At 54.2% G+C, this 21,368-nt stretch overlaps 1 protein-coding gene across 7 annotated transcripts in view; it reads left to right on the forward strand.

Annotated features, from left to right (window-relative positions):
• HOXC4 (homeobox C4) overlaps positions 1–19,324 on the forward strand; it is a 59,794-nt gene extending 40,470 nt beyond the window's left edge. For 2 of the 7 annotated variants that reach the window (XM_038577829.1, XM_038577827.1), the window contains 3 exons: positions 16,424–16,540; positions 16,689–17,628; positions 18,133–19,324. In XM_038577829.1, coding sequence (XP_038433757.1) covers positions 17,190–17,628; positions 18,133–18,488 — 795 coding nt within the window. In that variant the 5' untranslated portion in view covers positions 16,424–16,540; positions 16,689–17,189 and the 3' untranslated portion in view covers positions 18,489–19,324. Of the gene's footprint in view, positions 1–10,813; positions 10,943–15,064; positions 16,267–16,423; positions 16,541–16,688; positions 17,629–18,132 lie in introns of those variants that run through there. The other 5 variants (XM_038577832.1, XM_038577830.1, XM_038577826.1 and 2 more) reach the window with 5 other exon arrangements.
• Positions 19,325–21,368: the final 2,044 nt, after the last annotated feature.

Below are 21,368 nucleotides of genomic sequence, written 5' to 3' on the forward strand. Positions count from 1 at the left end.
TATGGGACATAGGAGAGGCCCACAGCCTCTCGGCCTCTTTGTAAAAAAAAGAATTTTTAGGGACTTCTAGAGGGATTGAGGGCAGGGAGGTGAATTTGACCTCCTTTCCAGATCCCTGGTTCCCAGAATGGCCTTTGTGGGAAAAGGGGTGGGGGTGGGGGCATCTAGCTTGTGTGGACTGGCTCTTCCCGTGCTGTGGCTCTCCGGGGCTTTCAGGCCTCTGCGCCCCATTCCCACCTTGGCTGGGTAGATCTGAGGCCTCTAGACTGGCACCAGCCCCATTGCATGCCAGGGCTAATCTGCAGGGACGGGGGGCTCCTTGGTTCTCAGACTCGGGCCCTTCTGGGCCTCTGAAGATCTCTCCCAGGGCTAGGTGGTCTTTGAGGGACCTTGCTGGACATAGAGGGAAGGCTGCCATTTGGTCCCAGAAAGAGTTGGTGCTGCTTGGTGAAGGGGTCTGGGGAGCTGGAGAAGGTGTGTCTCTGCCTTTTATGATACTGGGGGAGATGGGAGGAAGGAGGGCAACCCACAGTGTACCTGCCTGGCAAGAAACGTTCAGACTGTTCCCCTCACTTCTAGGGCCTAAGGCTATGCAGGACAATTAGCTGGGCAAGGAGCTGCATAGACTGGTGCCTGAGTCCTGTCTGTTTGCCATCATTTGTCTCACTCTCTGGGATTTTGTGTGGAGGGGGAGGGTGGGCTAAAGGGAAGGGGGGGGAGGCAGATAATTCAGGTGGTGCCGAGGCTGGCTGAGGCCCACGCTCTGCTCTGCTCCAGGCTCCTGGGATGGGATGGGGGAGGAAGTACTTTATAGGAGAAACAAATGTGGGAAGGGTCCATAAAACTTTACTGCATTTCCTCTCCCGCCTCCCACAACGGGGTGATTTCCTGGAGCCAAGCCTAGGCCCCCCACACTGGGGGAGGGTGCGGTTCAGGAGCTGGGCTAGGAGGCTGCTCTTGAAGCCAAGAGGGAGAGGGAGCAGAGAGACTCTGGGGAGGGGCAAGGGGAATATTTATGATTATTAATGCTGATGCTCCTAGGATTTATTATAAGGACTGACTTCTCTGCATCCCACTGCCTAAGCTATCCATCTGTCATTTTTTTTAAACCCGAGAGTCTGTCCTCACCCCGTGCCTCGCATGTAGGAGGTCTCAACACATGTTTATTGATCTGTGCCCATCGCGACACCCTTCCCTCGCACGGCACTCAGGCCAGGTTGGGGCGCCTGTGGGGTCTGTGCCTGACTGGCACCCGGCAGTCCGCCGGCCTAGCACCGACCCGGCTCCCCTCTCAATCCCTCGCTCTCGCTCTCCCTGCAAATAAAATGTGTAATTTTCTTCAGGGAGTTATTTTAATTTTTTCTCCATGCTGAGCAAAACTATTGGGCGAGCGGTGAAGCGTGGAGAAGCACTGGCGTCTCCAGTGGGTAACAGTTAACTAAGAAAGAGGCCGTGGCGCCCGCCATCCCGCGCTCCAGCATCCCTGGCTGCCGAGGCCCCAGCTTCCTCCCCAGGGGACGCACCGGGGCTTTGCCAGGGCCGGGGCAGGGTTGCTCGGAGCCGTCGCGGGCCCAGCAGCCCGCCGTGCACTAAAGGCCTCCTTGCTGCAGCGCTAAGGCCTCTGTCCCTGCAGGAGCTGGACGGTTGACTCAACTTGGCCAGACTTGGGCGGACGCCGCCACGCCAGCCTGCCCCCGCCCCTCCTGTCAGCCTGCAGGCCTGCCCCAGGCCCCAGGCTCTGCTGCAGCGTCAGCTGCCACCGCCCAGCCAGAGGCCTCGGACACCCTCCCCTACGTGGGGACTAGGTGCGGCCCAGACCCTGGCTTGCTCCCTGCGCGGAGGCTTCTGCTTCGAAGCCTGGGGTGGATCTCCCACCAGCCAGCCTCCTGGAACAATCCCCAAGCGCCAGGATTTGGCATTGCTCTGGGAAAGTTAGTGGAGGGGCTTCTGGGTCCCCAGCAGAGACCAGGGAGCCTGCCTCCCCACTTTGCCCTGAAGCCCACCCCCTCTGGCAGCCAGAAAAAAAAAGGGGAAGAAGCGTGACTTACCTTCCCGGGGGAGTGGGAAGAGGGGGACACGACCCACTCTGAGCAATTAGAGGAGAGAGGAGGAAAAAAAAATAGGAGGAAAAAATATCAACACGACCTCGAAGGCGACAGGTCCTTATGGAAATAAGTAAGTAAATAAATAAATAAGGATCCACCCTCTCCCCCCTCCCCACCCTGCAAGGGGGGTCTGGGGGTGGGGCAAGGAGCAGCACAAGGGCTTTTTAGTGTAACTGAGCATTAGAGAAATACGCACGGCTTCTATGTGAATTTAGGAGTTTGAAACTTTTGGAGGTTATTTATGTGAATGGCCCGAAGGCAAGCCCGTGAGTGGCTCTTGGGGGACCACGTGATGTCATTAAACCAAGTTTTATGGTGTAGGGAGAGCTGACAAACCCACAATATATTTACATCATATATAATCTTAACTGTCCAGCCACGCAGCTGCTGGTGAGGTTTAATGCTAGGACAGAGGGCCCGGCAGTTAGAGGGGATTACGGCGCTGGGGATGATGGTGAGAGGTTACATCTTCGCAAATGAATCCCAGGCGAACGCTGTAAGTTAATTTTCTCTCTCTCTGACCCTTTCTCCCGTTTACCTAATCCCCCCTCCCCGTGATAGAAGGCAGTTCCCACTCATTAAGGGGAGGGGAAGGAGGCCGCCCCGGCATTCCCAGGCTAGGGTGGGAGAGGAGTAGGAGCCGCTGGGAGGTTCGGCCGGGAGCTGTCTCCTGTGGCCGGCCCTCCCCTCCCTGCCCTTTATTCCCTCCAGCTGCAAGGCAACTGCGGTGGAGAGAGGCCTGGGTCCTTTAGAGCTTGGCCAGGTCTCCCTGGCCCCCTCTCCCTCCTCAGTTGGGAAGAAAGACTGCGGCAGACACCTGGCTGTGCGGAGTCTGTAGGAGTGTGTGTAACTCTGGGCGCAAGTGCAAAGTGCGTCTGGGGCCCTCCCTGGGCTGGAGGGCCCGGGTCAGCCCTTGGGCCAGCGGCTCCGCGTCCAGGCAGGTGAGGCAGCTGGAGAGGGAGGCCAGGAAGGCAGGCTTTGGGACTTCTGAGCCCACAGGCTGCGACCTGCGACGGCAGAAGCGTCTTAGAGGTGGCTGGCGGAGCCCAGAGAGTCTCCAAGCCTTTCCCTTTCCTCCCCAGCAGGCCTGGGGGGACAGGACATCTGTCCCAGCGTCTGTAGTCTGGGGTCGGAGTGGGCCAGTGCGCTTTCAAGCCACCTCCCCCTAGTTGTTGGGTCTTTGCTAGGGTCTTTCCCTAGCCCTTGCCTGAGATAAAAGTAGGCCCCGGAGGCCTGGCCATCCCCGAGGTGAGTAGAGTGTAACGGTGGGAGAGTGGAGGCAGGCCAGGCTAGCCCCAGCCCTGGGGGGAGAGGGGCTGTGGGGCCCGTCTGGGCGCCGAGTTCTGCGGCCACCCCAGCTGGGCTTCCCTAAAGGTTTCTGGGAAGAAGCGGTGGAGGCGTCGGGAGCCGGAGGCACGTGTCCTCCACACCTGCCAGTGCCTACCCCTCCCCACGGTCACCCGGAGCTGCGCCGGGACAGCGCCACAGTAGAAACCCGGCTCCCTGAAGGGCTGACCCGGGGGACCTCGGGGACCCCGTGGGAGGGATGCCGGTGGGGACCGCTCCAGGCCCGGGGAAGGGGGCGGACAGCGGGGGCAGGGCAGGGAGCTGGCCTGCACCTCCCAGAGGGAGTCTGGGGGACGACGGGGACCGGACGGGGAGGGAGAGGACGCAGTGCCGCGCCCCAGGCACCGAGGAAGGGGCGGGGAGCCCAGGCCGACTGGGGAGGGGAAGGGGAGCCGCGACCCAGGACTGGCAGAGCGGCGGCCTTCCCCAGCTCTGCACCCCTGCGTGAGGACTCCCGAGGCAGGCGCTCTGGGCCTCCGGGGTCCCCTCCACACCTTTATGTCCCTGGGAAGCGGGAGGATCCCAGACGATCTCCCCAGTAGCCCAGTCAAAAAGTGACCTCGCAGGTTCTGCTCTCTCACCCTCACTCCGAGCTCCCCACCCGTCTGTGCGGAGGGGCTTGCATTCAAGCCTGGGGAGGGGGGTTAGAGGGGTTTTCCTTGCCCCCCCCCCCAGCCTCCCCAGGGCTTCAGGGAGCGAGTGTACTGGTCTTCAAGGACTTCCGGCCGGCGCCCCACACCCAGGCAAAGGCGGCCTTCCTGGCCTCTTGGCCAAATCGCAGCCCCAGCCCCTTCCTCTGGGGGAGCCGGGTGAGTGTCTCTTAGGGGTTCTAGGACTTCCTCATCTCCTATTCTATTTCTTAGGCTCAAAAGTTCCCTTTAAATATCACCCCTTCTTCCTACCCCAGTGATAATAGATCATCCTTCCTCACAAATAATTTGTGTGGGCCAGTTTTTCTTCTTGTTCCTTTTTTTTTTTAACGTTTTGTAGGACAAATCTACAAATGGAAGAGAGACAAATATAAATTGGATCTGAGACTCTTGGTTCTCCACCCCACTCCCTGCACTCGATTTTGGGGTCTTCCTGGAGCGGGAGATGGGCGATCAATCAAGTGCCAAGGTGCCCCAGTCAACCCGGGAAGCTTTTAATTTTGTTCCTAGGTCTTTAACCCTAGAAGAGGTCAAATAACCAATCAGAAATGCTCTAAGCAGGGTCACATGGCCCACACCATCCAATCAGCCAAAAAGTACTCGGGTCTCTGTGTCGCCCTTCCCCTCAACTGCTCTTCCTCCTTCCCTCCCTCACCACCCCCTTGAGCTCCTGGGTCCGCCCTATCTCAGATACCTAGGGGAAGAGCGATGCTGAGAATATCCTGGCCCCTCCCTTTGTCCCTGAACTGCTTCTGGGGCGTCTTTGGCTTGCATCCACCAGTTCTAACAACGTGCTTCGAGGTCGGTCTCATTTGCACAGGGACTTGACGTTGTGGGGGTGTCCTCTGGATCATTCCCATATTCGCGGGTCAGATCCTACCCAATTCACCGGGCTTTATAGGTGTGGACTCTAGATTAGGGTGTACAGTAGGAGTGGATATGAACTCCAGCCCTGAATTCAAATTCTGACCGTGATTATTGCCTAAACACTTACCTTGTACCAGTTTGCATTCTTTTCTGAGCCTCCTGGGGGTCAGCTGGGAGCGATTAAAAAAGACCTCTTTTTGATTTATCCTTCTGGAAGTGCCCAGGAGCCGTTTATCAAAGGACCTCTGATGTGGTTGGAGAAGGGAGCAGAAGCGGAGACTTTTTTAAAGTTGTGTTTGGTACCTTTAGTTCGTTGAATAACTTTGAGCCAGTTGAAAAAGGGATTTGGAAAAAAGAAGTGAGCACAGAAAATCAGGATCCTCCCTAGATATGTTATAAGCAGTTGATGAATTTAAATCTTTTTCCTTTGCATTCTTTTTAATAATAATAATAATAATAATAATAAACAACTACGTGATGATCCTGTGTTCTGGCCAATAGCTAGCTATCCAAGGGCACAGCCACCAAAGGTATGGATTTCTGGGTTTGTGTTTACGTGGGTCAAGTCAGAATAAGCAGTGTGTGAGAAACTATTTCTGAACCAGGGCCTCTGATGACACAGAAACTGTGCATGTAGGACAGAGTGCTTGTGTTTCCTGAACACTTGGGCTGGTCCCTGAGCCAATCCACTCGTGGGTCCAGACCCAAACATTTCTCCTTCTGGTATCCTCCAGTCTCCAGGACTTTGTTCCATGGTTAATTTTATGGTTAAGTTCCCCTTCCCTCCCCTTCTCTTGATCTGCCCTCTTTGAGCTGATTTGAGGGTTAGGAGCTCTGATGGCCTGTGCCACCCAGACCTCCAAACTCTCTTTGGGGGCATCAAGGTTACAGGGGTGGAAGGAATAACCCAGTTGAAGCTGGGCTTTGTCAGCACTCCTCTGCTTGTTGGTCTTCCGGGTGGGCCTGATTTGGGGACAATGCCATAGAACAGATGGGAAGACGGAGGATGAGAAGTCAGAGGAAGGGCAGCTCTCCTCAGAGACATGGAGTCCCCCACTTCCCAAGTCAACTTCCACCACACCGCATCACTGACCTCTTTCATGAGTTAGAATTAAAGCACGCAGCTTATTATTCATCAAAGGACCTGGTAGGTGGTGTGCTGGTCTTTGAGACCAACTTTCTCCTCCAGCATGGGTCTCTCACACTGGAGCTTCCAGGTCTCATGAAAGGTGGAAAAAGAAAATGGGAGCTTGCTCCTATCCAAACAGGCACTGGGAAGAGATTGTATTGCCTCACTTCCTCCTAATACCCCTGTGAACTTTATCTGTCTCTTTGACTCTCCCTTTCTGTGTACAATTGCTTTGGGCTCAGTTTTTGAGCTGAAACGTCCTTGTCCTAGGTTTCAATTCTGTTTTCTTTGGCTGGGGGTGCATGAATTACTCTGAGCCTCCTGTTGGTGGGACTGGAGACCCTGGAGCTCTTTGAGGTGGAGAAGAGAGACAATCTGGATTTAAGACCCCCAAGCTAAGGCTTTCTGGGTTAGAGATTCAATTTAAGGAAGGAACTAGACTGCTGGAGGGCCAAGAAAATCACATTCCCTTTTATTGGGTCCTTGGTAACCCAGAATAGTGTATCTGTATATATCCCCTAGTTGCTTTGATAGGGCCCCAGAAGCTCAAGGTGTCTGAACTGAGGAACTGGAGTGATAGAGATCTCTTTGCCCTTGAGCCCTACAGAACTCTGGGATTCCTCTTCCTCTGCCATTCCTAAGGGGCAAAAGGAAAATAGAAATACCTAGGAGGATTCACTCTGTGTGTGTATGTGTGTGTGTGTCTGTGTGTGTGTGTGTGAGAGAGAGAGAGAGAGAGAGAGAGATGGGAGTGGGATGGGATGCAGTTTGGGACTTGGGAAAGTTGGGCAAGGTAATCCAGGACCTTGTTCAGCCCCTGAGGACCTTAAGATCTACAGTGATCTCCAGGCCTTAAGATCTACAATGAAAAGTTGAATAGAAGACGTATGCAGGAAGGCAGCTTCTTCTCTACACTTGGCACCTATACAGAGAAAGTTCTACCATGACCTGCAGCTGCACACGGGCTGGGTGGAATGTGTGGGCGCCGTTACCTGGTGTTCCTTCCGTACTGCGGGTGTCCCAGCCCTCAGAGGGGTAGGGCAGGCTGGGTTCTGTCCTTGAAAGATCCTTACATCTCCCAGTCCCTGGCCCTGAGCACCCCACTGGAACGCAGGGAAGTACATACACGTGCCCCGGTACAGTAGGGTGCCTCTACCCCAGGCAGAGTACAGTAAACCAGCTGACTTCAACCAACTTCCCATTCGTTGTCCTGCCTCATTCTTCTCATGGTTCAGCCTGGAGACCATTTGTCCTCCCAGCCCACCCTGCCCCCTGAAGCCCTGGATAACTGTTAAGTTTCCCCTCTTCTGCCTCCCTGGAAAACCTAGACCCTGGAGTAGCCCCCACAGATGGTGGCAGCCGGGCTCCTGATGACCTTTAGTGTCCTGTTGGCCTGTTGGGTTGTGTGTAGAGGGGAAGCAATGTGGGACCGTGAGACCAGACCCTTGTCTGATCAAATCCTTTTTTTACTTGCTATTCTAGGCTCAAACTCAAACTCAGGGCTGGTTCTTTGCTCAGTGCTGGGAAATTTTCATCTAGTAAATACTTTTTTAAAAAGTCAACTTTCTGGAAAATCCAGTGTGTGTGTGTGTGTGTGTGTGTGTGTGTGTGTGTGTGGTGTGAATGAAGGGAATAAGGGTCAGGTCCCTCATTTTAGATTGTGTCTCTCCCCTCCTCTGGGTGGAGGATAGGGGCGTGGGCTGAGGTTTTATTGAGGGTGCTTTTCCTGTTGGGAGTAGAGACAGGGTCATAAAAGCCTAGAGGAGGCTGTTTTGATCTGGTGACTTCTCAGGAAGTAGCATCTGAGGTTTTGCTTTGTAAATCACTCTCCCCCAAGCTGGCCAGCTAGATTGGATTGCACTTCCCCAAGCCCACCTGGGGGCCCTCCTTACCTCCCTTTCCCCAGTAAACCAAAGGAGAAATATAAAAGGAAGTCCAAGGCTTTCTAAATCCTATGCCTCCAATAAGAAAAAGGCTCATTGGTGATTTTTTTTTTCCCTCTCAAAGTTCCAGATTTAAAAACCATGCAACCTTTCATTTTTCTTTTTGCCTACAGAGAGCTTGGTCCCTACCCCATCCCCCCACCCCTCAATTAAAAAGGAACTAACATAGAAGGCAATCAGCTTCTGAGCCTGGTGGTTAATACTATGATTCCTGGACACCCCACCATGACTTCTGGGTCTGCTATTCCCCTGTGACCCCTTTCCTGAGCCCCAAGCCCTGTCTTGGAAAGATGGGACTTCAGGTGTATAGAGAGCTCTTGAGAAGAGGCATTGGGAGTGAGGCATATAGAAGAACCCATCTAGCACCGAATGAATGGAAGAAACTTTCCATAGTCTGTGACTGGGTTTTGTGTAGTTAAGTTCCAGGTGTGTGTGTGTGTGTGTGTGTGTGTGAAAGCCCACAGCCTTCTCACAGCTCCCAGTAATGCAGTAACTGAGCTGTCTCCAAACAAAATCGCATTTTACCTGAATGGCTCCATTTTGTAATGTTAATGAGCCTTCCCTAAAAACACCTCAACCTCCGACGGGTCCCTCCACCCCCAGCCTTGGGCCAGGGAGCCAAAGGGAACAGGAAGTAAAGAGCTCTCTACCTCCGAGTCAGGGATGCTTTCAGGCCCAGGGATCAGGGCTCCTGTCCATCGCAGGAGAAATGCCCCCATATGCTGGAAATGAGGCCATAGATTACATGAGTTCTTGGGCCTCTTAGCACTTGCGCAGGCTCTAGTCTACCCTCATTTGTTTCTCAGAGAAGTCTGGGCTGGGACATCCCAAACGGCACTAGAGAATCTCCCTCGTTCCTAGGTCTCAATGCAAATACACATATCGTTATAGAGAGCTGAGCAGCCCAATAGCTACACATGTGAAAATGTATTTATGGACCCATCTATGTCTATATAACAGGATGCATGTTTTATATCACTCTCTACTCCACATTTAAATGCAGGTGTATAGATCTTTAGATTTATAGATCCACAGTGAACGTACCAGTCCTCTGTCGAATTCCTGTGTGCGCATTACCTATCGTTCTGTAGTGGTTGGATGTATACGCTGGGAGGTATCGGTACAGCTCTCTCTAAACACCTAGATGAATATTTGGGGTTGTTTTCTCGAATGGAAAGAACTATGTGTGTGCTGCTCAATCTCTACTTTGAAAATTTTATCTAGATTTATGCAAGGACCTCAACCCATAAAATAACTACATATCGAAGCTACGTATTTGGAGATCTTTATGGTCTTTGCAGTTTTGCAGCGAACTTAAACTTTTCAGCATATGTTTGGGGATGGTTCCATAACACGTATATCTGTGTGTAGGGGCATAGATCTCCCTCTGGAAGGATTTAACCTTAATGCATCTCTGTCTATCTCTGTGATCAATAGAGACATCAGGCAAGTGGGGATGGAGAACAAGTATCTTTTGGATGTTTTGCTTATTGAAGGGAGCGATTCTGTCCAAATCTAGTCCAACTGAGTCATCTGCCCCATCCAGGAACCACAGCAGCTCTCTCCAGGCTGTCTCTGTGACCCGAAGTCCCAGCCAGGCTCCCCATCCTGCAGCACCCCTCAAGACAGCCACAAAGGGGAAGGGGAGAGAAGAAGGGGAGGAACCCTTCCGTTGGGCTCCTCTTGGCTCTCAGGTGGAGAGAGGCATGAGGAGTCCTTCCCAACCCCAACTGGGCCTTTGGATTTGGGGGGAAAGGGTGTTGAAGTCCCCGGCTATTTTTGTAGGGTGCCCAGGCGGTGCCAGGGTCACTGCCCGACCCGACGTGCCCCCTCCCCGATTGTTCCCGGGCTCGGGGCCCAATTAAGCGGCCGCCGCGCTCCCTGCAGCCGCGCTCTTATCGGCCTGGATTGATGCCTCCGCGGCTCCTGTATATCATTTCCAAGATTTTTTCTGTCCAACTCCTCGGCTCCTTTGGCTTCCGCGGCTTTGACTAATGATTGCTACAGATGCCAACGTCTCCAGAATCCTAATAGCCGGGCGGGCGGACTCTTATTTACCCGGCAACATTGCTGCGTGGGGGGGGGGGGGGGGCGGGGTGCCGGGGGTCGGAGGGCGTAGGGGGGACAGGTGGCGACCAACTCAAGTTTCAGGGAACTTCTTCCCCAGGGAGAAAGCCGGTCCCAAGTCCCTCCTCTCCCCAGGGGGGAGAAATATCTTAAAATACTAATAGTATTTTATCCTTGCTCGCCTCGTTGGAAGGGGGCAAAGGATGAGCAGGGCGTGGGGAGTAATCGGAGGAGTGTTTAGTGGTTGGGCACCGACGGGCGAGGCCGCGGGAAGGCCGGCGGCCTGGGGGAGGGAGCCGGGGCGCAGGGCGCGGGGCGCAGGGCGCAGGGCTCCCCGTCCTAGGCCGCGCGGTCCCCTCGCTCTCCCCACGCCGGCTCCTCCCTGGCCCAGGTCGCAGCCCCTTCCCCCTGCGCGGCCCTGGCCTCACCTCCGGGCCCTGGCCCAGGGGCCGCCCCGCGCATCCCGGGGGCGCAGGTGCCCAGCGCGCAGGCCTCCGGGCCGGGCGGGGAGGCAGGCGGCCCCCAAGGCTGCGGCCGGCCCCGCGGGGTCGCGGCCCGAGCGCCCCGCAGCCGCAGCCGGTCCCCGGCGTGACCTGGGGCGCGCCCCGGGCGGGCGGGAGAAGAGGAGGCCCAGGCCCGCGGCGGGAGCTCCCGGGCCGGGCGTGCAGCGGAGGAGCGCGGAGCGAGCGGGGAGCACCGCCCGGGGTGCAGACCCGGCCAGGGCCGCCGCGCAGGACGCCCGCGGGGGACCCGCCCGCACACACCGACGGAGCCGAAAGGTTGAGCAGGCGGAGGCAGAGGCGTCCCGACGCGGCCGAAGCGAAAATCAATCACGTAACTAAGCCGGGGAGAGGGCGAGGCCCGAGGCTGGGCCGGGTGCGCAGGCGGCGGCCAGACCCCGCGCGGCTGCGGGCAGGCTCAGGGCGGACCGCGGTGGGGTCGCCCCAAGCCCCCCTCGCGGCCCTCCAGCCTCACCGAGTCGGGGAGCGCGCAGTTCGGCTGCTTCCCTAACCCCGCGCTGCCCGGGATGCGTCCAGGGAAGTTTCTGCGACAGCCCAGGGGGCACCGAGAGGCTGCCTCTGGGCGTGGGGGGGGGGGAGGGAGGGGGCACCCCGGGGTTCAGGCTCTTACCTGGTGGCCTGGGCCTCGATGCCCCTCGATGCCCCTCAATGCCCCAACCTGGGAGTCAGGCAAGCCTTTAGAATGACTCCCATCTGCGGGCCAAGGCTGGGAAGGGGCTCAGGAGGCAGGTGGGTTTTATTAAAGGAGAAACTTGGGGCTGAACAAACCGGGCCCCTTTGGGTGGGGAAGTGGGGAAGGAGAAGGAACTGTTCCTGGAAGAAGGAAAGGAGGCTCGCTGGGAGCTGTTTGGAGGGGGGGGGGGATGATGCCCCGGTTGTTACAGAGGTTGATAATGGTGATGATGTCCTACGGCTGGGTCAGCCCGGGGAGACCGAGCTCTCCGCAGTCCTTTCTCCAAAAACGGTTTTCTGGAGAAGTCAAGCGGGCCCCAACTTGGTCGTTGTTGGGAAGAATAAAATAAAGACCTTCCCTCCCTTCCCCTGCCCACTCCTCTCTTACTACTTGAGGGCTCTGGAAAATCAGGGAATCTTATAAAATCTCCATCACCCGCCCCCCCACCCCCCGCCGCCCCCATTATTTCCCTCTGTTCTCTGCAGTTCACTGAAATGCACCGTCTTGGGGGGCGGTGGGCTTTCCTGGTGCGCCCTTCTCATGAAGCAAGCAGCTACCGATCCAAGGCTCCAGGAATGATGTCTCTGACCCTCGATGAGACACCCAGGATTCTCTTGCCTGCTCGGTGGAATTATCCCTCCATCCTTAGCCTTTCCCAGTCTCTGCTTTCCTTGGTCCTGGGTGCCTGGTCCCACGGGTCTCTGGTAGCTCAGAGGCCAAGAACAGACTGGACCATTTTGAGGTGCCCTCATCAAGCCCCCAAAGGGTTCCCTGCCTCCTATCATTTCCTTAATCCTGGGAGCACCAGGCCAGGGAGCCTTCCGTAGCTACCCTAAAGCCAGCCTAATTCCTAGAACTTTCAAAACTGCATTTCACCTCCTTTAAAAAAGTAAAAATCCTTCCCCCACCCCAAACAGGAAAGTTTAGGTTACAAATCTCCAGCAGGGCAAGCTTCCTACAGCTTCAAGTCAGAATTTTCAGCAGCAGCAACAACAATATTAATAATCAGAAGAATTAAAGCTTGCATCAAAGGCAGAAAGGGACACCCCAGCTCAAGTTTTAAAGGGGACATAATCCAGCAGCCTTGAATGAGAGTGGGGGTCAGTGAGGCCAGGATGAACCAGGAAGGGGGTGGGGAACCCAACCTCTAACTAACAATTTCTCCAGCATAAAAATGAAACATCAAATTCGTTAGCTCAGGGCCTTCATTTTTCCCCTTCCACATTATAACTAGTTATTGAACTCGCTGGAAGATCTAAAGGCCATTTGCGAAGAGACAAATTTCAATGGAGTTTCCCCATCAATAACCCCATGGCAGTGACCTATTGGAACAAGTCAAACACCCGAGGTGAAATGCAGGTCACTCTGTCTAACCAATATTAAAATGCGGCCACTTTTTAAAAAGCCACTTTAAACGAGATTTGAGGAAAATTGAATTCCAAGGAAGGCGAGGCAAGGAGGGGGAAATCCAGGAGAGGACCTTGCCTATGGTCTCCGAACAAACAAGAGAAATTCATCTTTAATATTTTAAAGGGGGGCAAATTAACATTCCATGATTGCTTTTTTTTTTTTTTGAGACTATAAGCGATTCCAGGAGAAAAAAAAAAGGTTTAGTATTTTCTGGTGACACGTCCGGGTTATTAAAATCATTTTAGACCAATTCATTACTTTTACTGACAAGAGATTTAAGAAAAAATCAATTAAGCATTTGCATATTCTTTTGCATACATTACTTCTGCCTGCTGGCGTTAGAAAGGGACAAAAAAACACATATATACATACACACACGGCAAAAAATGGGATGAGAGTCTTGCTTTAGTTTGGGATTTTCAAGTTGCTCAGAGAAAAAAATAAAAATGAAATGAATTACTTGGCGGCATACCATCTAAAAGTCAATTTATTTGAGGAAGAGGAAAGAGATGTGTTGCGATTTTTAATCTCTAAGACAACAATAACAAAAACCACATACACACACACACACACACAAAATCCTGCACTTCTGAGAGTGGGAAAAAGGAGTGACCCTCATTTTCCTTCTCTTTGCCCTCCAAATCCTGAGTTGGTTCTCCCATTTATTTTTCTCCCTAGGAAAATCCAGGGAGTCTAAGAGGTGAGGTTTTAATGCAGCACAGAATGTGTGGAGCCGCCGAGGTCCCTCAGCCGGCAGCTTGTTACTGGGGAGGGGAGGAATATGGGTTATCCAACGGTCAGTATGGTAATCCGGGCACAATAAGGCCTCGCACACAATGGACACATATTTTTCTTCAGCGGTGTCAGAAGGGAAGCGCTTTGTACTGAAACATGTTTCCGAAAGAGAAACCAGATCGAGATTTAGAAAGGAGGTGGGGAGGGTGGCATTCAGAGAGCGTTTGGAGGCTGGCAAAGGGTGGTCAGAAAAAATAAAAAATAAAATTGGGGCAGAGAGAGGTGGAGGGCAGAGCGGGGCTGGAGATCCTTGGGCTGGCAAGGCAGGAGCAGGAGGGCAAAGCACAAAAGGAGACAGGACCAGATACAGGGACTCCTCACGGAAGAGCTGCTTTAGTGCCCCCCCCCCAACATTAAGCCAATGCTAAGTGCAGGAGCTCTCCAGAGGGATTTTATTTCTGTGCTTGTAATAATATCCAGGTGAAATGTTTGCATGTGTGTGTGTGGTAGAGACTGGCTGGCTTGCTATTTGCCCCTTGTGATAGGCGACTTCCTTGCTATGAAGGTATAGGCACCCAAAGAGAGTTTTTTTTCTTTTTTTGCAAATGATGTAGATGAATGTGGGTACATGGGGGGAATCTCCCAGATTTCACTTTCTGGAGGCGCACGTTGAATGAGCTGTGCAAACCTGGAATGAGAACCCCACCTATTTATGGCCTCATAAGGAGGCATTTAATGTGTTAATAAGTATGAATAGCATGTATGCGTGCATGTTTGTTAGCTGTGATAACCAAAGGCAGGCTTGACATTCAGCTGGAGGCAGCTGAACTCTGTAGCTACTTACACATACTGGCCCAAAGTGGGTTTCCTGCTCCCGCTCCTTGACCCACCTGCAGGAGCTCAGAATCCCGGGGAGCAGGGGCGTGGGATGGGCGACGCCTTGGGAAAAACTCCTTGACAAGCCCAAGAAGGCGAGGAGATGGAAGAAAAGAGGGTTGTGGCAGGGGGCAGGGCAGATACAAGGTGAGAGTGAGGGCTGGGAGCGGAGGAGCCAGGCCAAGACCTCACCTTGCCAGGGCGGGGAAGAGAATATTCTGGGCCCGGAATGGGTGGGGCAGCCCGATCCAGGTGTTGGCCTGGAAGGGAGGCTGGGGGTGGGGCTGGAAGGCTCCTCCTGCCTCAGCCACCCTGCCCCCACCCTACCTGAGCTCCCCGGAGCCTTGGCTCTCCCTGGGGGACGGCCTGGGGCTGCGCTCCTGACTCTTTAGGTAGGCGGCGTTCAGCTTAGGTTTCCCCTTGCCCTCTTCCAGCAACTTGTAATTAACCCACCCCTGCCCCCAATAATCACAACAGATAAAACCCTCCCAGGCTCCAAACCACTAGCAATGGAGCAGCAGCCTTCTCCTCCTCCCAGTTTCACGGTCCTCTTGCAACCAAACTGGCCAGTGCTCAGAGGCAGGCGGTCCCAGGCAGGAATGGGCTGGGGCTCTCCTCTGGGAGATGGTGGTCCTCCAGGGAGTTCCAGTTCCCTCACCCGCCCGGTGGTAGGGGGCAGGGCACCGTCCTCCTGGGGCTCGGGTCTGGGGGGCGGTGCCCCACGCCGGGAGCCTGGGGTGAGGAGGGACCCCGCACTGGAGACTAGCGAGCGGCCCGCGGGCCCAGGCGGCTCTCCTCCCTGCCCTCGGGGTGAGCCCCAATTTGGACGTGGGGACCCCCTCTCCTGCATCCCTAAGGTGGTGAAAGACAGGTGGGGAATCTCCCGCCTTCAGTCTCCCTCTCAAGAGGGCTTTATTATTTTTTTCCCTTTCCCCTCCTCATTCCCTTAATTGCAGATGTTCTAATTAAACCCTCAAATAGTTGTTATGCCGTTTTAAAAGGTACTTATTCAAGTGTCAACCAGGCTGGGCTGGGAGGAGGCAGCGTAGGGCGGCGAATTAAAGGTAGATTGACTAATCACGGCGGCGATCATAATAATAAAATCAGAGGGAAAAAAATCACATTACGACTTTTCGTGGAAAGGAGGGTGCAGGCAGCCAGCGGCCGCCAGCCCTGCGCCGCCGCGACACAAAGAGTGCGGGCGATTCCGCGAGACTGATTTATGACGTTTTACAGCCCTATAAAAGCTGGAGCGACGAGGCAAGCGCTCCTACCACCGCTGGCAGATTTAGTCTAATAAATAAAACATAAACAGTTAACTTTATGTGTCACTTTTATTGTTATCAAGTAAAATATAGCCAAGCCCCGGCAAGCTATGATTTTAAACTATAATTGTTATCAAGTACAACAAGGGGACCCAGCTTCCTCCCTGGGCTCTCCCCTCCGCCGCCCCCCAACTCTGAGTTATGGGATCAGCTAATTGGGATCCGTGGCACGGCGTGGCCACCCCCGGCCGCCGTGGGGCGGGGGGGGGGGGTGCTCAGAAAAAGCAGCCCTTTTTGGCCTCCTCCCTGGCCCCGCCACCCCACCATCAGGGTATTGGTGTGGGTGGGCGGCCGAGGGAGGGGAGCGGGGAGGGATGGCCTGGAGACCCCCGGGCCTGCCCAGCCTCCCCAGCTTGGTGAGCTCACCCCTCAGCTTTTGGAAAGCAGCCTGGAGCTGGCCCTCGGGAATGTGTGTTTACATGTAAACACATGTGTTACGTGGCTACGGTCCCTGGCCGGAAGCAGGCTCTGCCCACACAGGCCTCCCTCCGAGTAGGTCGGGCCCTCCGTGGGGATGAAGGAAGAAGAGCTCCCAGGGCCTTGGCCGGGCACGGTCACCGGGCACCGACTCCTGGCACGGGCCGCCTTGCCCCGGGGCCTCGGGAGCCAGGCCCGGAGGTAGTTGTCAGGAGGCAGCAGGCCAGACGGGCCGCCGCGGACGAGCAGCGAGCCTGGGAGAGTGTCCTCGGGGCTGGCGCAGGGGGTCCGCGGGTACCAGGGGGGAGGGCCCGCTGCCGAACTCCGCTCTTGCCAACCACTTCCTGTCTCTCTTCAGCGGGGGCTCAAGCCCCAGACCTCCAGAAATGACGTCAGAATCATTTGCATCCCGCTGCCTCTACCTGCCCGGTCCAGCTGGGACCCTGCCTCGCCGGCCCCAAGGCCAGAGGGTTGGGTGAGTGTGTTTGGGGAAGGGGGCTGGACTCTGGTATCCTTGGATGGGGGGCACCCCAGGCTCTCCAGCCTCCTGGGCTCAGCCTGGGCCCCTCCCCATCCAACCTCCACTCCAGTCCTCCTCATTCAACTTCCTCTTCCTGCAAAAGAGGGGCGCTGCCCGGTGACCTACACAGACTGAGACGGGATCGCCATGAATGGAGACCTCTGGAAAAGCTCAGGAGCCAGGCCCAGGGGGCCCGCCGGAGGCCCACGGGGAGCCCCTGCGAGGGCGCTGAGCCGCAGCCTCCCGACAGCCTCCCGGTGCCCAGGCTTTGCAAGGGCGCCGGGCGCTTCCCATCTCCTTTTGCAGGGGAGGGTTGTCAGTTGGTGGGGTGCGCGCTGGGGGCACCGCCGCCCCCGCCGGCTCACCCCACACCACCACCCCCACCACCCCCAGCACCACCACCACCACCACCACACACAAAAAAAATTGGATACATTTTGAATAAAGCGATTCGGTTCCTTATCCGGGGACTGGGTTGCTCCGTGTGATTGGCCGGCGGAGTCACATGGTGAAAGTAACTTTACAGGGTCGCTAGCTAGTAGGAGGGCTTTATGGAGCAGAAAAACGACAAAGCGAGAAAAATTATTTTCCACTCCAGAAATTAATGATCATGAGCTCGTATTTGATGGACTCTAACTACATCGATCCGAAATTTCCTCCATGCGAAGAATATTCGCAAAATAGCTACATCCCTGAACACAGTCCGGAATATTACGGCCGGACCAGGGAATCGGGATTCCAGCATCACCACCAGGAGCTGTACCCACCACCGCCTCCGCGCCCTAGCTACCCCGAGCGCCAGTATAGCTGCACCAGTCTCCAGGGGCCGGGCAGTTCGCGAGGCCACGGGCCGGCCCAGGCGGGCCACCACCACCCCGAGAAATCCCAGCCGCTCTGCGAGCCGGCGCCTCTCTCGGGCGCCTCCGCCTCCCCGTCCCCAGCCCCGCCAGCCTGCAGCCAGCCAGCCCCTGACCATCCCTCCAGCGCCGCCAGCAAGCAACCCATAGTCTACCCATGGATGAAAAAAATCCACGTTAGCACGGGTAGGCAACTTTGCTTTTTGCTCTCCCCCTCCCTCCCCTCTTCCCCAGCGCTCCCCACCCTCCCCGGCCCCCTCCGGCCCCGTCCTCCTTTCTCTCCTTCCCCCTCTCTCTCCAGGAGCGACTCTGGGTTAGCACAATTGAACTGGATTTACGAGCGAGAATGGGTAATTACATCCCCCATAAATTTTATGGCTTAGCTACTCTGGGCAGTCCGAGCCATGTGCTACGATCTGTTATGTATGTGTGAAAACTATGCTCGCTTTCTAAGGGCGCATAAATAATTCAGTGTCGTTACAATGAGGATTCCCCTCTTATTACACTACAAAGTCTCCAGCTCCCTTCAACTTCTTTATAACCCATTTAGCTTGATGACTTTATTTCCACCACCCCCTCCTCCCGTTCCACAGAGCTGAGGATGGGGTGAGGGTGGGGGGGCGGGAGCCTGCTGCCTCTGAACCCCACTATTTGCTTTTCCCCTCCTCCTCCTCCTCCCCCCCCCGCCAGTGAACCCCAATTATAACGGAGGGGAACCCAAGCGCTCGAGGACAGCCTACACCCGGCAGCAAGTCCTGGAATTAGAGAAAGAGTTTCATTACAATCGCTACCTGACCCGAAGGAGAAGGATCGAGATCGCCCACTCGCTGTGCCTCTCTGAGAGGCAGATCAAAATCTGGTTTCAAAACCGGCGCATGAAATGGAAGAAGGACCACCGACTCCCCAACACCAAAGTCAGGTCAGCGCCCCCGGCCGGCGCTGCGCCCAGCACCCTCTCGGCAGCCACCCCGGGCACTTCTGAAGACCACTCCCAGAGCGCCACGCCGCCGGAGCAGCAGCGGGCAGAGGACATTACCAGGTTATAAAACATAACTCACACCCTGCCCCCTCCCCGCGCCCCCGTCCTCCCCTCACACACAAATTGACTCTTATTTATAGAATTTAATATATATATATTTTTTGGTTCTTTTCCTCTCTTCCTCCCACCTCATCCCTTGTCAATTCCAAACTGACGAAACAGATAAACAAGCCCTCTGCCCTTCTCTCCCTTTCCACTGTTAAGGACCCTTTTAAGCATGTGATGTTGTCTTAGCATGGTACCTGCTGGGGTTTGGTTTTTCTGTTTTTCTGTTTTGTTTTGTTTTTTTAAGGCCGTTTTGGGGGGTTATTTATTTTTTAAGGAAAAAGCTGCAAAAATTATATATTGCAAGGTGCGATGGTCTGGTTTGGGTGAATTTCAGGGGAAATGAGGAAAAGAAAAAAGGAAAGAGCGATTTTTAAGCCAATTCTCATCCTTCTCCTCCTCCTCCTCCCCCCCCCCCCTTTCCTTAGGCCTTTTGCATTGAAAATGCACCAGGGGAGGTTAGTGAGGGGGAAGTCATTTTAAGGAGAACAAAGCTATGAAGTTCTTTTGTATTATTGTTGGGGGGGGCTGGGAGGAGAGGGGGGACGACAGCAGACAAAGCTAAATGCATCTGAAGAGCCTCTCAGAGCTGTTCAGTTTAAGGAGCCAAAAGAAAATAAAAATGAACTTTCAGTTCAGAGAGGCGGTCTATAGGTAGAACCCCCACCCCACCATCGTGGTTATTGTGTTTTTGGACTGAATTTACTTGATTATTGTAAAACTTGCAATAAAGAATTTTAGTGTCGATGTGAAATGCCCCGTGATCAATAATAAACCAGTGGATGTGAATTAGTTTTACGTCAATGTCTGATGGTTTCTTTTTATCCCCCTCCTCCTTCTGGCCTGCTAACATCCCACCTTCTCCATAGTTGCCTAAGTTTACTCTAAGCAAACACACAAATCTTGACTCTCAGCTCCTTTTCCAGTGTCCTTAGGCGAACCAGCAAGGGGATTTGGGGCAGGGGATCCTCAAAAGAAGGGGTTGTGGAAGATTAGTGCTGGTTTCTCGGGTCCCTTCCCAGAGTCTGCAGAGAGGCCAGACTCCCATGGGGGGACTTACGGTGGGGCTGGGAGGGTCCCACTCTTCTGTACTTAGGCACAGTGTCTTCTTTTTGTTGATTTCTCTCTCCCCTCTTCTCTTTTCTCTCAGCTGAGTAGGCCTGCCTGATTTGCAGACAAGAAGGCAAGTTTAGGGAGTGGGAGAGAGGAGTTTTCACCTTTTAGGACTCTTTTGGGAGGAGGGATTAAGGAAGATGCCCCTTCCACATGCATGTGCTTCTTAAAAGGAGGAAGATTTTGAGCTGGTGATTCTGGAGCAGCAAAGTGACCTGTCAGGGTGGCTTCTCTGTTTGTTTAGACTTGGAAAGAAGGGTGAAGTGGAGGCCAGAGGCCTGGGAGGCCCCCTTGCATGGGTAGGCCTCAAAGCCTGCTGCCTGGAGATAATGAACAACTTTGATTTTTTTTTTCCCCCTAACTTTTATCGGGGACCTGCCAGGTGTTGAGAAAAGACACAGGGAGAGGCAGGGACCACCCCTCTTCCTATAACCTCCCAGGTTCTGACAAGGCTTGGGTAAAGCTGGAACAAGGCTCTCCGGCTGTTAAAAAAAAAAAAAACCAGAAAGCCCCCAAAACACCAAAAAAAATTTTTCCAATCGTTTCCTTGGGGATTAAAAACAAGGGGAGAGAAACAAACAAACAAATAAACAACAGCAACTGGCATGGATTACCTGAATCATTAATTTAAGCCAAAGGCTCCCAGATAATCCTGATCCTGAAGACCAGGCCCTAAGCCAGGCCTGCTCAAATTTTTGCTTGTTTGTTGGGAGGAGGTCAGGGTGGGAACTTGGTTGAGCTTCTTGGACAATTCATTCAAATTGCAGAATAGAGGGCAACCAGGAGTAGAAGAGGGAGGGAGAAGAGATGTGCGAGTTGTGGAGGAGCTGGGGATACTCCTCGCCTCTCTCCCCAAATTCTGGGGTGGAAGGTAACAATGGGACCAGTCGTGAAAATCTGTTGTTCAGTGTGTTTGGATTTATTTCCTCTCGAACCACTTGCTGGCTGGTCCTTGGAGTGGAGTGCGTGTGGGTGCGCGTGTGTGTGCATATGTGTGTGTGTGTGTTTTGGGGGGAATCACTTGGCCCTGGAGGTCTACTTTCTCCTCCCTCAATGGTGCCCTGGAGACAGCAAAACACGCTGCCTACAGAGTGAGGAAGTGGGATCCACAATTATCTGGAGTTATTTTATGTAATCAAGTGAATTAGAGGCCAAATCTGACTGTAGCTCCTATCATCTTGAGGCAATTGACTTTGGGGCAGGACAAGGGGGTCTAATTGTGCTTGGGAAAAGGGAAGGGAAGCCTGAGGGGTGGACTTGGGGGGTCTTTTCAACCCTGTAAGGAAGTTTAAATGGGAAAAGAGGGGAAGAGAAAGAAAAGGAACTTGAGATCCATAGTCTTTTCTAACTTCGCTCCTTTGGTTTCAGAGGAATTTATCTCCATCTCTTCCCAAGGGCGGAAGAGACGAAAGCAAGCGAGGAGGAGAAAAATTCTCTTTTCTTTCCTAAGCTTCTCCCTGAACTTGCCGAAGGGACGCTCTAGCTCAGGGAAGCAGCAGGATCATCGGGACAGTTCTTTCCTCTGCCTTCTTCGGGGCTTCAGTTTCTCCCTCCTCCTCTCACACGTACGCACAGAGTTGCTCTCTGTCCCTCCTGGTCTGACAAGGGGAAACATCAGAAATCCACAATTCTTGACAAATGAAACAAAACTAAACCCCCTTACATTGAAGATTCTGGCCTCTGGCCTTCCCTCCAGTGGGTTCCAATCTCTCTTTGGCCTGAGCTCTCC

The sequence above is a fragment of the Canis lupus genome, chromosome 27, assembly GCF_011100685.1.
Source record: "Canis lupus familiaris isolate Mischka breed German Shepherd chromosome 27, alternate assembly UU_Cfam_GSD_1.0, whole genome shotgun sequence".
Lineage (NCBI taxonomy): Eukaryota > Metazoa > Chordata > Mammalia > Carnivora > Canidae > Canis > Canis lupus.